The sequence below is a fragment of the Pteropus alecto genome, unplaced genomic scaffold (genome assembly GCF_000325575.1).
Source record: "Pteropus alecto unplaced genomic scaffold, ASM32557v1 scaffold13, whole genome shotgun sequence".
Lineage (NCBI taxonomy): Eukaryota > Metazoa > Chordata > Mammalia > Chiroptera > Pteropodidae > Pteropus > Pteropus alecto.
The window spans coordinates 9622811-9639648 of record NW_006434373.1 but is presented as its reverse complement, the minus strand read 5'-3'; the positions used below and the strand labels follow the sequence as shown (position 1 = coordinate 9639648).

Genomic DNA, 16838 nt, shown 5'->3' with positions numbered 1-16838 from the left:
AGAAAAATGGACTGAGGTAGAACTGATGTTCCCTTCACCTACATGGTCTTCTTGGCCTTAGACTCTTATATTAGAGCTAGAAAAAAATTTGTTCTGATGTAAAGACACACAGAATGTCTCATTATGCCAATTTCTTTTCAATTATTCTGCTTATTGTGGATATTCTCCATGATGGCTAAGATCTCAGGCTTTCCTTATGAGCTTACACAGAGGCCTCATTGCTTGGATAAAGAGGATAAATGCATCATGATATTTGTGTGTTCGTCCACTCATTGTGTGCTCTGTCTTCTATACATCACCAATCTTTAGCTTGGGCTGGGGATGAGTAGACAGTATAAAATCACAATGCTCTTAGCCATTATTAATATACTGAGTCATCCAAGATTCCTACTGGGCTTCATTCTGAAGTGTTGTTATTATCTTTCTGGCCTCTATTCAACGTGGGTCTAAAATAACCCCTCTTTCCTTACGCAAGATTGTAGACTAATGCATTGGCTCTTTATGACTTCCTTCGCTAGCTAATTTGGTACATTATGACCTTTGTAATGTGTTCCTTGTTCTGCTTCTCAGGTTTATCAAAGTTCCTGGAACCTTTGGGGAGGGGAGTTAAAGGAAGCAGTGACCTAGGTGGTACCTTGTGAAATAACATAAGGTCTCCCCAACCTAAGAAGGTCTCTTCTGCTTTGCCATTTCCTCAAATCCTCATTATGAATATAATTGATTACGTATTTTGACTAGACAAAGATATTATCTGTATTTTATAACTATTAGAGAGCTAATAATTTTTAAAATTGCAAGCCTGAAAATTTCAGTAGAAATTTTTAAACCGATATAAAATCTATATTAAATAGCCATGGTTGCTGGAAGTATGTACAGTATTTCAGCTCTATTAATCCTTTTGGAAACATGCATTTTAATGGACTCAAGGCAGTATTTTACATATATGAATGAGGAAATATTTTTGCTAGTTAATATATCAGCAGTACTTGGTTTACTTCATTAATCTATTTGTAACATAAGGTAAAATTCTAAGAGAATGGGACACTGGATGGTGTAGCTGATATTGGCTAAGTATTATCCAAACTGTGTCCATTTTTTTCTATAGAATACACCTCTAAACTACACATCGCAATCTCCCTTCCAGTACGGTGAAGCCATGCTCTTTTCAGAGGAACATGGGTTGCAATAAGGTGTGTTGCCTCTAGGCTCCGCCCACAGCCCCCTCAGATAGAGATGGTTCTCTCTGTTCTTTTGGGCCAGCTAAATGGAGAAGACTTTGAAAATAGAGAAAGGTAGGAACAAAAGACAGAAGAACCTTGAGTCCCTGAGAGGTCATTGGAAGAGAGCTGTCCAACTTATCCAAGATGCAATATATTCCTTTCATTATGTTCAGCAACTGAAATACTGGGGTCATTCCAGAAGCTAGTCTCCTCTCAATAACACTGAGTAAAGAAACGAGTAGTAGCAAAAGTATTCATGCTTAAATCTTTGTTAGCTGTCCTCATGGGGAAGATTCTGGGCAGCTAAGAGCTAATGCAAGGCATTGGCTTCTAATGGAGAGAATGCTGGGGTGGAGCAGTATTAAATAAGCGTGTGAAAGTCAAACTTTGCCTTTTGTATTTTTGGAGGGGGTGCTCTTTGCTGACATGTGAGCCTCATGTGACCACAGAGGCAGGATTAAGTCAGGGAAAACCTAAAGGGAAAGTTTCAAAGGTTCACAGCTATAAACATCTGCAATCTTGAAAGACTATGAAGAAGATGTCAATAGTGGATTGAAATTGGAATAGGAGAGAAGAGGAAAATTCCCTGATATGTGTTTTTAATTTTATAAACCTTTGCTAGAACAAAGAACCGTACTGCATGCTTTAAGTAAAAGGAGTTCATGGGAAGAGAATTCTTAGAGTTCTGTCAGGGGGTTCTCGAAGCCACCTCAGCCAAGTGCTTACCAAGGATTGGTAAACTAGCTTAATTTTATTCCAAAAGATAGAAAAGAACATCTTACCCTTCTAATAATGTTGGGATCATTGCATTTTGCCAGTTTTCCAGCAAAAAGCTGAACTCCAAAGCTTGCAAAAACAAGCATTAATGTCAGCAAAAGAATGGAGACCTGAAAGAAATTGGTGAGATATCAAATCTCTTGGTAAAACATTAAACAGTAGGTTTGGTTTGCACAGCAATATGAACAGGATGTTTCTGATAACATTCTATGAAATTCATGATCTTTTGAGGATATCTTTTCACTTCTCCACCACAGGTCATTCAATTAGCCTTACCGAAATATTAAAAGAAGGAAATTAACAACAAGTTTTGAATTTTTAGAATAAAAACATATGACTTTCATGTAGGAAAACGGGCCAAGGTATTTTTGACATGACTTAGATTTTTCTGTTTTTAAAGTCAACACTTGGATCTATTTTATTGAATATAACAAAAGAAAATCGTTTAAATGGTTATATTTTCCCCATTTTCTCAAAATGGATTCATATTAGCAGAGCACAAATTAGAGTGACAGTGGCTTTGCTTTCCTGTGAGCATGAGGGCATATGGATGTGCTGCTCAGAGAGGATTAGAGTTAACTCAGTCCTGAAAAGCAAATCTGTTAATTGACTCATGCTCCCTCTACTGGATGACTGCTCTGGTCTCCACAGAGAAAGTGGCAAAGGGAAGAAACTGAACAAACTATTGACCTGTGCTAGTTGAATAATCTAAAATATACCTTAAAAATACTAAAATTACACAGAAATATCATCAGAAGAAAGACAAATAGATTCTCTTTTAAAATCTATTGAGGGTCAAAGAGGCATATATATTAGCTATCAAATGATATTCTGTTTTCCTTCAATTCCAGCTGTGTGAAAGCCACCATTTATGGCTTTATTGCAAAGAAAATGTGTTATTTTAAGAGCATCTTTAAAAAATGTTAGCAACTATATGCCTACAGTAACATTACAACCTGTCTTTAAAATACTTTTCAATCAATTACAGCTACAGCCGTTCTCTCATCATAGACATGTTTCTAGAAAGCAAGATATAAAACAGGCTTATATAAATTAATTCTCATTTTTGATGCACAAGCAGAACTCATTAAGAATAAAAAAGTCCTTTGATCACTCCTTTGTAGGTCAAAGATCCTTCTGGAACAGATTATGAGCAGTGAGCTTCTTACACGTTGTTTTATCTGTAGCCCTGCTCTTAGAAGACCTTAAATCAATGTTTGCTCAACTAAATCAATGTTTTCCCTTTCAATCACATTTGGAAGTATTCATTACTGGACATTTAAGTTACTTAAAGTAAGGTGTACTTGTATGTTACATTTTCTTAGTTTGTCTTATGTTAACATTCTAAAGATGAGAGACAAATTCTATTGCTATATGCTTTAAGAGACATATAGAAGGAGATTATCAACTCAAATGTGTTAATTCCTAATATCATTTGTAAAGTGATGCTTTTGAATCTTCTTATCCTTAATTTCCAGATGGGGAAACTAAAACTCAGAAGAGAAATTAAGGTCAAGAGTTAGAAATGGAAGTGTCAGCAAATACTATCTCTTCGATTCTCCTGTCATCTTATTTTCCAGAGTGCTTCTCTTTAGTTAACTAAAAATGTTTGTTGAATTAAATATACCGATAAGCCAGGGATATCCATGGGTAAAGTTTCTGAATGTGTGTTGTGCTTTGTTAGCACCTTTATAATCCTCTGGCAAAAAACAAAATTGTAGACTTAACCTTGACAAGCAAGACTTAATTTATTCCCTCATTTGCTACACTATAGAGTTGGATTACGTGCACTGGAAGCCAAGGTAACTGTAACATACCAAAAAAATTTCCTTGAAGCCACTGAAAAGCTCTCGAACAACTTTCCTCATCTGCGGTACCAGTTTGAATATCCGCAGGGGTCTCAGGCACCGAAGAACCATTAGGAGCTGAGCTCCTGATTCAGCTGGCACATTTTGAGGCATCCAACAAAGAAATATCAAGCTGACCTAGAGGGGAAAAAATAATCTCTGGAATTTATGCAATTTATTCTCTACAGTCTACATTTCTACATTTTCTGAGAGCCAAGTGACCATAACTTTCCTATAGCAGAGATTCAGTGTGTAATGTGGGACAAGCATTCACCAGGTGTGTATGCAGTTTCTTAGCTCTCAACTATGAACCCAGTCTAGACCTGTTAGTGGCCCCAAAGGAGAGCCACTAACAGTTTCAATCATGTTGACATCAGTGGGGCCTCCAGTTTGTTCATTAAGTGAAGGGACAGAATGCACTAGTGTACACATGGTATGGCCACCCCCATTTTACACTAAACCTTATGCTTGACCTGATACTATTTTATTAACAATCTAAACATGCTACACTTAATGGTCACAATTCTTGTTGAGTTGAAAAAGACATTGATTTTATGCCTTGTTGGACATAGAGAAAAAAATGAAAGTTCTCTGAGTCACTTCCTATGGTTTCTCAAATTATTTTAACAAAATAGTTGAATGGTCTTTCCTAGCCCGATATTTTATGCCTTTGAATTGAGAGAATGGTCCATCCATACTCATTTTAGTTTGCTCTTAGCAATAAAGGGCTCATCAATCAATTATATGATATAGATTTTTTTTTTTAATATAAGAGCCACAAGAATGGGGAGAGGACAAACTAGATTTACTATCTTAGTCCTTATTTATGTATGTCTTATGTATACATGAAGGCGACTGATATATTTGAATCATAGCTATGGATATTTTAAATGCTTTTAATGTGGATTTTATATGCATGCCTCTTATTTGGCTATAATGGACTACTTAAGAATTCAGTTTTGGCATCTAACTTTTATGACTCACATATCTCATTCTTGTACCAAGAAATGCAGGAGATTTTACAAAACCATTACATTTTACATTTAGGAAATAATCAAAGACTTACAAGATATATAAATATGTCCATTACTCCACCAAAGTCCCTGATGACAGCAGTTGGAGTGAAAAATAAGCCATCTGCCATAATCTTCAGATTAAGCTCAATGCTCATGAATATCACAAATACATACTCAGCAATCTGAAATGGGCAAAAGGCAGTTTGATCACAAGGAGCAGAAAAATTGCAGGTCAGTGTTTTTCCTCAGACCTGTGAGCTGAGATTCAGTAGTGATACCTGCAAAGTAGGTGCGTGCATGACTCTTCGAAAGGGGGATTCGAACATCATGGAAATGCAGGAGCAGATGGTTACGATGATCATGACCCAGTCCAGGTAAGTCACCAATCCCAGCAAATCACTGCCAAACACCAAACATAATTGAGAAACACAAATGGTCTAGGCAGGGCCACTAAAGTCAGAGAAGATGCTTCTGTGATTGTTAATGTGACTCGTATATTTTTATGAATCTCCACTTGTCTATTTCACGGCACGATATAGCAAGAAAACAAAGGAAAATTTTTACATTTTTATGCAACATAAAATAGTACACAGAAACTTCAAATGTGCATAGAAAACAGTTTGTGACGCTTACTAAAGTTGATGGTACTTTGTATTTTTCACAGCTCCTGTGACGGGATCTGTTTTAGATCTGTAAGAGAGAATCAACATATAAAGTTCTGCATCATAAAAGGGTGTTATAACCTAGCATCAGTGTAGTTATCAACATCATACACTTAAAATCGTTTTTTATCCTTTATAAAATGTCCATTATAATATATGTTAACTGTTTGTGACTTTGGAAGGCAAAGAACATTAGATGAAAGAAAAGTCAGAAGAGCCTGCAGTTGATACTTAGGAAAGAAAAGTTTTATATTTCTCGAAATTTGATATTAGAATTTGTGATTCCACTCAACAATTTCTGACATGGATATTACAAAATTAAATTCTGACATTCATTAAAAACACTCAGTTAAATCTTTCTTAGCAGTTCAAGGATGTTCCTTATAATTATTTAATTAAATATCTATAAATTCAATAGAGTTCTTCACCTTGTATTTAACTGCAATCTTGTGGAGTAATTTATATAGAATTTCTTGGAGTGGGGACTTATAACTTTTACTTTCAAGGAACCAATCTTCAGCAAAGCTCCTGATGGTGCTTGTGAATGTACTCTCAGTTACAACAAAGTCTTCCTTGGCCTACATCAACTGCGTTGCTGACTAGGAGAATTATACCACACTAAATAGAGTGGAGAATTAGCTATTAGATGTTGACATGGAAGCAGCCAACAGGATAATTCCAGATGAAAAACCCACTTTGGAACTTACAAATCAACTCTAAGTTGCTAGCTTCTTCTTTTACTTTGTGAAAATTCAGGGCAGTTTTTAATGATTGTTACTCAAGTACTTTAAATTGTGAAGGTCTTTCTAGAGCGACAGTCTGGCACTCAGAGAGAGCCATACACTAACTGGTGTCCTTTAGAGAAGCCTGTAACCTCCGCTGACCTCTGTGCCCTCCTCTTTTGGAAGCGGGGGGACACACATTAGATGGTTGCTGAGGTCTCAAGTCCTGAAATGTTACAGTAGTGTATCAGTTTATTAAGGCTGTTGAAATACAGACTGAGTGGCTTAAACAACAGAAACTAATTTCTCATAGTTCTAGAGGCTAGAAGTCTGAGATGGAGGTGTCAGCAAGGGTGCTGCCTTCTGAGGGCTGAGAGAAGGATCGGTCCCAGGCCTCTCTCCTTGGCTTGTAGATGACCATCTTCTCTCTGCTTCTTCGCATAGTCTCACCTATGTGTCTGTGTCCAAACTTCCTCGTCTTATAAGGACTCCAGTCATGTTGGATTAGGGCTCACTCTAATGACCTCATTTTAATTGATTTTTTTCTTTAAAGTCCCAACCTCAATTACATTCTGAAGTACTAGAGGTTAGAACTTCTATATATGAATTTTTTCGGGTTTTTTATTTTTTTCTCACAATTCAGCTCATAACAGATAGAAAATATCATATGCTACTGATTATCAACAAGGAGATCAATTTACTTAAGTGACAGTGTCAGGGAAGGTCCAACTACAGATGGGCAAGTATTTCCTACACTTCCTCCAGGACTCTTAATGTCTTCAGGATATTTGCTTAAAGTTATGCACGATGAAAATTCCATTTCATACACTGGTTGCCTGCTAAAATTGGCTTGGGTCATCACAAGTGCAGCATGCTCCAGGCTGAGTACACTGACAGCCTCTTGCACACTTCTTCCATGTGGGTGGGGATAGAGACAGTGGCCAGCGGGTTTTCTTCTTGTAACAGTTGGTAATGGAAATATCAGTCAACTTTCTTCCTACTTTACATTATTCTAGAATAAACCAATTAGGGTTTTTTAAATTTAAAAAAATTTTTTTACCATAAAGGAACTACAAGTCTAAAAGAAGGTGTGTGCAGTGACCGTCACATGTCATTGAGTCTCCCTTTGCTTCCAAAAATAAAATATGGAGTTAATAAAACTGATATAAACATATTGGGCAACAGTTAAAATGAACGAATAAAAACAAAAATGGCCGTTAACTGTTTTATAAACGTTTATAAATGTTAACCACTTGGAACCTTTGTTTGTTTTCCACCTGGTTGGCTGCTCAGCAAATAGGAGCAGCATGATTAATTAGCCCACAGTTTATTTTGTGACCCCATTAAGATTACACGTTCCTTCTTGCTTGTATGACAACCCCCCCTGCTGTTTGTACGACTCAGGCCGAACACCTGGCTGAAATTGAGTGTACTTACGCATTGAAACGTGCCCGGACCACCACCCGGCAGAAGTTTCTGAACCTGTGCTCCCGTCCAACGATGAACAGTGGCTTATCGAAGTACGGATGATTCTCTCGCAGTTCCTCCTCTTGCACTTTCCTTGAAGAGGAAGTTTATGGCAGAGGAAGGTTAAGGGAAAGTTTGCCATTCCAAAACGAGAGCCAAGAAACACCATAGTACCCTGTACCTTTTCATTTCTGCTTGTTCCTTTTTTTCCTGAATCATCTTTATTTCACTGTCTTCTCTTTGTGCATTTCTATATCTCACTGTATTAGAATGCTAGAAATAAATTGAAAGGGAGCATATCAGAAAGAAAAACTTTTTTTGAAAACTCCCCAAATGATCAGTTACAACTGAAATGAGTATCTTTATTTTATATATATTTTAAAGGCGACAGTCATCTTAGCAAGGGTATTTTTTGTTTTTTGCTCTAAGGTATATATTTTTCAGTATAAACGTTTATCAAGAACCAATTATATGCCAGGTACTGTTCTAGTGCCGGTGATAAAGCAAAACGGAGAAAAAAAACCATAACAAAATCCTTGCTCTTATGGGGCTAATGTTCTAGTTAAGGGAGACAGACAAAGACTAAATCAAAACAAGTAAGAATGTTAGAAGCTGTGCAGTGGCTCTGGTAAAAAAAAAAAAAGGAGTTTAGAGAGTGCTAGAAGGCTCCAAGTTTAAGTAGGTCAGGGCAGGCATCAATGACAAGCTGTTATTTGAGCAAAGACTAGAAGGAGGCAGTCACTGAGTTTCTGCAGGAATATGTTCTTCCAGAGGAGGGAGTGATCTGTGTGTATGCACAGGGAACAGCCAGGATGTCAGAGTAGGCGGAGAGCAAGGAACAGATGATGAGGTGGGACGAGGCCAGATGCGTGAGGTGGGATGGTCATGTAGGACCTCGACTCTGGTTTTCACTCTGTGGGAGATGGAAAGCCGTTGTTTGAATAACTTAAAAAATTTTATAGAAAATATTCCTTAGATTTAATTATCTGTATCTTCTATCATCTGGAATAAGTGGAAAAGGTAAAACTCTATTTTAAATTGCTTCTACTATGAAGGAAAAGACATTAGGATAGATTTCCTATGAAATTAACAGAACTCCCATGACCTCTTGCTATGGAGAAGGTGGGGGATGGACTTTTGTTGTACATCTATATAGAAAATATGACAAAATGTCTTTGAAGAAGATATAGATCTCCGGAATTAAGATGATTCAAATAGAGACTTTTGTTGTATATATTAAGACACATATTTTCAAAGCCATGTTCTCATTTGATTCTTAAGTATACTACACATTTCTACTGAATCGTATTGAAGGAAAGTCCTTCGAACTAGTATTGCCTCTCTGAATTTTTGCCTAGACATTTTCTCCATGCGCTGTGGTTGACCCTCAAATTATAGTAAGCACACAGGCCACATGTTGAATCTAATCAGTATTCCATGTTGACAGTATGGTGAGGCATATTAGACAAAGATTTGGCTTAAAAATCATGGAATTAACAGATGCTTGCACCAATTAGAACTGTGTACATTGGGTAATGGCAATATCAGGTGTAACTTCTTTCATTCTCGATTTTATCTAGAACACTTAGTAAGGAGAGTTTACTCTGACTAAGGTAGCTGTTTCTTGAAAGCAGATGAAGTAGGCTGAAAATTTGAGAAACTCTTAAGAAATAAGAAATAAGCGGTGAAAACGACAAAAATAAAAAACCACAAGGCTTTGTGAACTTTCTCTTGCTAGACCTGTTTTCTCAAATTCCACTCTTGGCTCTGAACATTCAAGATTCTGCTTTTTTAGGTAAGTTAGCCAGACTCAATTTAAGACCTATTTTTTAACCCTGGCTCCACTGATGATAATTACTTAGTATGTACTTCCCACCTCTCGTGGTAATCTCGGCATGGTGAAGCTGCTGGTGAGTCTAACCAGGAAGTTAGACTTTTGCCTCCTTGGGTGTCCCTGGATTTTCCAGTGGTTCCTTTCTTCACTTCATCTGGGTCTCTGGGCTCATGGAGAGGAGTCTACACTGACCATCCTTTAACGTTCCCTGCCCCAAAATTTACATCGTCTATTTCTTCACACTATTTTATTTTTCTTTATGTACAGAGCTAACCTGTCATAGTAATAAAAAGAGGATGAAAAATAAATAGAAATAACTCAGAAATTATTATAGATTTGTTTACTTGGTTATTATTTCTTTTACTAGACTGTAAACACTTACAGGGCAGAGATGATGTCTTGTTTCTCGACTACTCCTCATCACTTAGAACAGAATCTGGCATATGATGAACACATGATAAGTATTTACTGAGTCGGTAAATAAATAAATGAATGACCTACAGTCTAAAAGCAATGAAATTATTGGGAAATCTTATGCAGACTTTGACAGAAAATTTCTTCTAGAAATAAAATTTTATTTCCTAGTATGTAAAGCCCAATTATAAACATTGGATATAGATTCTAGAATAGTTGAAATTAATAAATATTCAAAGTCAGTGATGTGAATCATTCCTGTAAAAATGATTTAAATGTCTTTAAGTTCAGTCAAATGCAGTCAATATGTCATTTTTGTGTTACTATCTTAGCAAAGACATGTGTCCTGCAGGATGTCTGGAATTTTCTATAGTTAACAATCACTTTTCTGTACCTGACCATTTAATTTGTTTCCTGAGTCTCCTGATTGCCTCTGGTATAAAGTCTTAAGAAGACATGACAGTACGACACAAAGACCCAGGCACTGGAATTGTCTGAGCAGTCATTTAAATAAATTTTCATAATCTTGTTTCCAAAATCCAAAGTATTTCTTAGAACTTACATCTTGAGTCAGAGTTTCAAGAGATTTCCCCCTGCTGATCCTCTGGCTGTTTGAGCCATGTCTTAGTGACCTAAAACAACCACAACCAATGAGTCAATACATCTCAAGAAAAAATTTTGACTTAAGCAATGAACATTATAAAAAATAAATAAATATAACCACTCTTCTGATAGCATAATGAAAGCTGGTTATTTCTTTTCATAGCAAAAGCTTTAGTCTATCCAAATGTCTTTGATACCATCTAACAAAATTCAGAATTTTTCCTTCTGATCTTAAAAGTGAGAATTTAGCCATCACCACGGAAAAGGTTTTTGAAAGATTTTTTGAATCTTTGAATCTGATTGTGAATTTCATTATTGTTACCATCAATGAATCTAACCCATGCCTATCTGCTAACCAGAGCAGTGAGCATGTCCCTGTAAAACTCCTTTCCTTTGTTTCTCTGCAGCCTCATCTCCTGGTGTATTTACCTGCGCTCTTGGCGGATGTGATGCTGCACACTGAGAATTGACCTTTCCTTTGCTGGCTGCCCCTCAAATGATCCACTCAGCATGCGCTGTCGAGTGCAAGCTCTAGGAGAAAAAAAGAGAGCCCAAGATAAATGCGTGATCTGTACACTTGGGATGAATAATACATAACTGCTCATTACTCTTATTATTTTTAAGGAAACACCAATGATAAGGCAAAATACAGCAAATGACACATAACCATGAAGGAAAAGGAGCTTTAGGCGTTGTGTTAAGAACACTTACAAAGCATATCTGTTACAGCTATGAAGAGAGGCTGGAAAATAAACAGAAAGCTCCTGCCCTGTGCCTACCCCCTCAATGTTTTATCTCCCCATCTCCCAAATAGAAGAGTTTCCATTAGGATTCTCTAAACAGACCCAGCCTGCCACAGTTAATCATGATGTTGGTCTTGGATTTAGACAAAAAGGTTTCTAATAAAAGCCCTCAGGGAAGGATTTGTCCACCCAGGCCCCTGAGATGATAGAATATATGTTCCAAGAAGATTTTGCAGAACTCGAGGAAAATCAGAAAGCATAAAGTTAGAGGCACAAATCAACAGTTAAGAGAAGTAGCTAAAGCTGGAATTAATATCTAGAGAAATCTCAGTCTAAAGCTTGTGGCTTACAGGTAACCAGTTACTATTTTCCTTGCTGCCACAAAACTCTGAAGACTTTTAAAACATGTGCTCTTTTTCACAATCGGGTGACTTAACACCTGCGGTGTGAATGATTTGGAGAGAGAACGAAATTTCTTCTCCAAAAAGTTCTCTCCAACTAAAAATGACAGAAATTCCCTTGGTGTACTAGTCAAGTGGAAAGAAAATAATACAGGGGTTAGAAGAACTGTTCCAGAGGCGATACTGTCATGAACAAGTTGAGTGAGTGACCTTTCAGCTCAGTTCCCTTATGGGTAACGTGAGGAGACGGCCTCGATCTCAAAGAAAACTCAGGCTTAAAATGCAATGGTTTCATGACATGTAAATCTTACAACACTGTATTTGTTCAACACCTGAACACATGTACTACTGTCATTGCTTAACATAAGACTTTCATATTTATGTTTCCTAAAATGCATTTCTAGACTGGCTTTGAATTATATTATTACTATCTGTCTCAGAGTTAATATCTTTGAGAAAAGAGCTATGTCTGTTTAGCATTCTTAAAATAGCAGCTTTTATGGCATCATGTGTATATTTAAGAACTTAAAAATACTTTTGATATCGATAAAGATAATTATGGTGAATACTTATGGAAAGTCATACAAATGTAATAAATGTAAATGCATTGTAGGAAGTAAGCCCAAATAATCACTATTCTTAGTTTAATAAGCACACGAACCATTTTGAGATAAAATCCAAGTCAAAATTTTATTTAATGACAAGAATTTATGACAGTGATATACAGAGTCATGTATAATTTTAGGACTAGAATGACTTCACATAGGAAGATACATTTGTAAGTTAGGCTGAGTTGACAAAGGTATAGAACAATCTTATAATATATATACCAAGATCGTTTTCCAACTAAGGACTGAAAATTATGAAGCCATCTTGAGAAAACCTGGCACAGATGTACACACCCCTGCCATTTGTATGAACCTGCAGCCCCTCTCTTAGTAACTTTTATTCTGTCGCAAGACTCTCCCCTAAAGTAGTTGAGACCTATAGGACTTAAATACAAAACACATAGAACTGGATTATAATATATCTATTTGAATTGATTGTCCCCCTATGTTTGAGATGGAAGAATATAACTGACTTTAAGCTGCCTGTGATAAAGGACTGCAGGTATTTGCCCTATTTGGCTGACATCCCCACCTGAGACCACCTGGGCATTCTTGCTGGGGAAGAGTTAGCACTACATCTACTGACTCCAGGGCTTAAAAGATGTCCCAGTACCTGGGTCAGCATAACCTATGCCTGTCCTGGCTGGCCTCTGTGAATCCTGCTGAGGCCCCTTGCCCCTCTAAATACAAGATAGGCAGGTCTCCGTGGAGACTCTCTGGCTATCTGAAAGGCTCCTCCTACCCTGTGACGTCTTTTCCATCTCCTCCACCAACAGCATGGCTGAAACAGTGGTGAGAAAGCAAGTCCCTTTTCTCTTTTGGCTCAAGATTATTCCTCTTTTTCCGACTGGGTCCAGAGAACTATAACACTGTCTGCTCTACAATTTCAAACTAAATAATGATGGGGAAAAAAAAAAAGAGTTCGGTAACTCTGGGCCAGTTAAAACTTGTAACAAGTGACTTGAGCCAAGTATAAACCTTGGCGGTTTCTACTTCCTCACTGCGAGGGGCCCTGCCAGCGTCTTCCTGTTCTCTGAACAGAGGCCGCTTACCTACCTCCTCGTTTCCTGGGGCTCCAAAGGTACCCACAGAATCTGAGCAAAGTGAAGGCAGGCCGATGGGGCCATCTTGCCTTGGTGTTAAGAGGTCACCTTTGGAGCCTCAGGATAAATGTAAGTCTCTGGACCCCTGTGCCAGCCCCACACCCCAGCACTCCTCCTCCAAGTCTGGTACCAGAACAAAGGTAAACAGCCTCCATCTTCATTTAGCAGTGCTCTTGTTCAGGCTCTTCTTGGACCAAATGCTCCAATATCTTTCCTCTGAGTATCTGCAATAGCTTTTGAACAAGAAAACTCAGTAGGTGCTCAATAAATATTTGTTAAGAGAATAAACGTTGAAATTCTGTGAAGATCAAGTATTTTAATTTCTTTTTTGATCACTTAATGCTTATGAAGCATGGAAATAATCACAAACAAAACAGCATGTGTTTGAAATATGCTTTTTAAAGAGGAAGTTAAATAATCTTAATTTTATCTCAAGTTGGAATACTATGCCATCAAAAAATGAGATACGCACCTATAATAGATGAGGCCCTGAGACAGTAATGAAAAAAAATCAGATATTGCTTCTTGCAAGTAGAAAATTTATATACCTTTATCTATATTCTAAGTGAAAGCTGTTAAGGGAAACCTAGAAAAACCAACATGAGGCTGAGCTGAATTCATTTCAATATCGTAAACGGGAGAACTGAACTGATCTGTCGCTGGGAACATGGTCTCTAGGTATCATGTCTTAGAGGAATCTATTTTCCAAGCTGAAACAGTAAATAACCAAGGAATTGGAGACTTTTAATATTTTATCAATAAGGAGTTGGAGACTTTTAATATTTTACCAATATTTTAGTAAAAGACTTCCTCAGAAGGAGAAGTACTTGAGTGTTCAATGAAGTTATATATTGCCACTTTAAATTTTTCATTAGAATTTAGATGCCTTTTGGTCTCAGAAAAGGAAAATCTTCATTTATTTGCTGCCTAGAGAAAAAGCTAAGCTAATGGTATTGATAAAGCATACTGATCTTCGGGAGGTCCCGCTTTTCTCAGGGGAGAGACTGACAGCGTCGAGGTAGTTAAGGTCTTCAACGTCTTCAGAATGGCAAGACCTAGAAGGCCAATTTCCCAGACGCTCCACCTAGTGGCTTAATGTGAAAAAACTGGTCTGCCAGTTTGGCTTCTGGAACTGGGAGGCACAACTTCAAGTGTCTGGTGAAAAATAATGAAGTCTTTTGTCTTGTCTGAGTGAGGAAATTCTCCATTATGCAGGCATATGTAATCTCTTTATTCCTGCTCCCTGGAGGAGACTTACAGTGAGGCATTTTCCTTTTCCCAGTTGGGGTTAATGTTATGCCCTCTCTACCTTTGAAAGTAAAACAAGACTGGGACCCCTGATGATGATTCAAATGTGGGAATATTCTTCAGCAAACACACATTCCCAGTTGCAAAAATATTACCCCTGGTTTCTTGCCAAGCCTTTGAAAAAAACATATGAAAGATTGATTCTTTTTTTCTTCTTCTTCTCTGCATTGCCTTTGTGCTATGGAATTTCAATTGCCCCTTACATGACAGCCATATATATATATATATAATCTTTTATAGAGGCTGAGGGAAGAGAATCATGTCTTAAGAAATTGTCTCTATTTTTCTTGACACTTCTCCATCTAAAATATTTTTAAATTGGCCCAAAGATTATGGTTATATGAGAGATCTTTGGAGCTTTATTAGCCTTTAAACACCACTAGCTGTTTATAGAAACAGTAGCAGGGGGTCCTCGGTTTCTTTCTTCTCTGTCTCCATGTCTTCTTTCTTAATGTTCCAGAACAAAGGTGTGGGAAAAGCCCATATACTCTGTAATAAAAAGGAGAGGCCTATGAGTCTTCAAATTATTTTCATTCATTATAGAAAAGTTAGATTATGCAATACCATTTGGGATTAAATATAATTACCATCTAAAGGAACTGCAAAGTAACTTTGCAGAGCATTAAATTTGAGGAATTGTACTCAAATCTTGAGCTACACAAGGTAAGCACATTGTAAAATATTATCCACTGTTTGTTAATATAATGTAATCACGTCAACAGACAACAGGAAAATAGTCCTTCAGTGGTAATTATGTAAAACTATGACTGGAGAACTGTGTAAAAAAACAGATAACGAGTATTTCTTGGGAAGGGCTCTTACCTGACTCCACTGAAGTGACAAAGTGATTGTCCCAAGTAGAGACAACAGCTGATGCTAATGGATGAGTTCCTTTGTAATGGGCTCTTGCTGAGATGAAGAAAAAGCTGCATTTTCATCGTAATGAATACCCCAGTCCTTTGTGAATCGGCCAGTCCAGAGTAAATGGATATGGCTCTTAATTGCAACAGCAGATCAGTTCTTTCCAATCTTGTGTTATTCAGAAAAATGTTTTCTTATATAGACATGTAAATACATGAGAAACTAGAACTTCATTGTAAATTGAAAAACAAAAGAAGCCTTTAGTGTCTTATTATAGGTAGGTACTATAAATAAAAAAAGATAATTAACTTATGGAAATCTATTAAAATTCAGCAAATAAAATGTCTGAAAACCCACACCATTCACTCAGGTTCAACTTTAGTAGCCCAACTACTGACTCAGAAAAATGTAAATTACAATGAGAAGACCGAACCTTTTATTATAATAAAAGTAAAATTTTGCAAATGTTGCATAAACTGTATGAACCAATTTTTCCACAGATATGTATTTTTCTTTATTGCTTGTTACTTTACCTTCCTATGATAAAATGATAAAACCTTGTTAGAATATCTCCCCCATGTTTTAGGTAAAATTTACTAGAAGCTCTCCTAATCCAGAAGTAACATTACAATCATTTTGGAGTGTATCTAAACAAACAAACAAACAAACAAACAAAAACCTCTATGAAATATAACATGCTTAGGACAACATCTTAGAATATACTATTTTACTATATATGGTGATGGATGTTAACTAGACTTACTGTATTTCACAATACATAACTATCCACTCAAATCATTATGTTGTACACCTGAAACTAACATAATGTTATATGTCAATTATATCTCAATAAAAACTTTTCAAAGGTTGAATAAAAGAAAGTTTGACTTTTTAAGAAAGCAATATATATGTTTGCTTCAATTAAGTTTTATCTTGCCACTTTGAAATTTTTACTATTTATGTTGTATGTAAATGCATATACCTATAGATCTCATCTCTTTAGTTTATTGTTCTCTGAACACACTTAATTTCCATACATCTGGTTAATCTTTTTATCTCCAAATGGCCTTTCGACTAATCTACACAAGTTTTTAAGTGTTATGGAAATCTTAATAAGGAAGACCAACAACTAAGCAGCCTTAATAGAATTACAGATAAATATTTACTGTAATATTTAGATTAATTTTTGATTAATGTATAATATTTTAACATTAATAGATTCAGTATTAGCAATTGGTATTTAATATATATT

General features: G+C 36.5%; 1 protein-coding gene across 3 annotated transcripts in view; it reads right to left on the bottom strand.

Annotated features, from left to right (window-relative positions):
- The window catches only part of NALCN (sodium leak channel, non-selective), a 263458-nt gene that overhangs the window by 36802 nt on the left and 209818 nt on the right, over positions 1-16838 (bottom strand). For 2 of the 3 annotated variants that reach the window (XM_006909384.3, XM_025045008.1), the window contains 9 exons: positions 10992-11093; positions 10522-10591; positions 7893-7984; positions 7682-7804; positions 5494-5550; positions 5139-5259; positions 4911-5042; positions 3815-3982; positions 2003-2107 (listed from right to left, as the gene is read on the bottom strand). In XM_006909384.3, coding sequence (XP_006909446.1) covers positions 2003-2107; positions 3815-3982; positions 4911-5042; positions 5139-5259; positions 5494-5550; positions 7682-7804; positions 7893-7984; positions 10522-10591; positions 10992-11093 — 970 coding nt within the window. Of the gene's footprint in view, positions 1-2002; positions 2108-3814; positions 3983-4910; positions 5043-5138; positions 5260-5493; positions 5551-7681; positions 7805-7892; positions 7985-10521; positions 10592-10991; positions 11094-15547; positions 15635-16838 lie in introns of all 3 variants that reach the window. The other variant, XM_025045009.1, reaches the window with a different exon arrangement.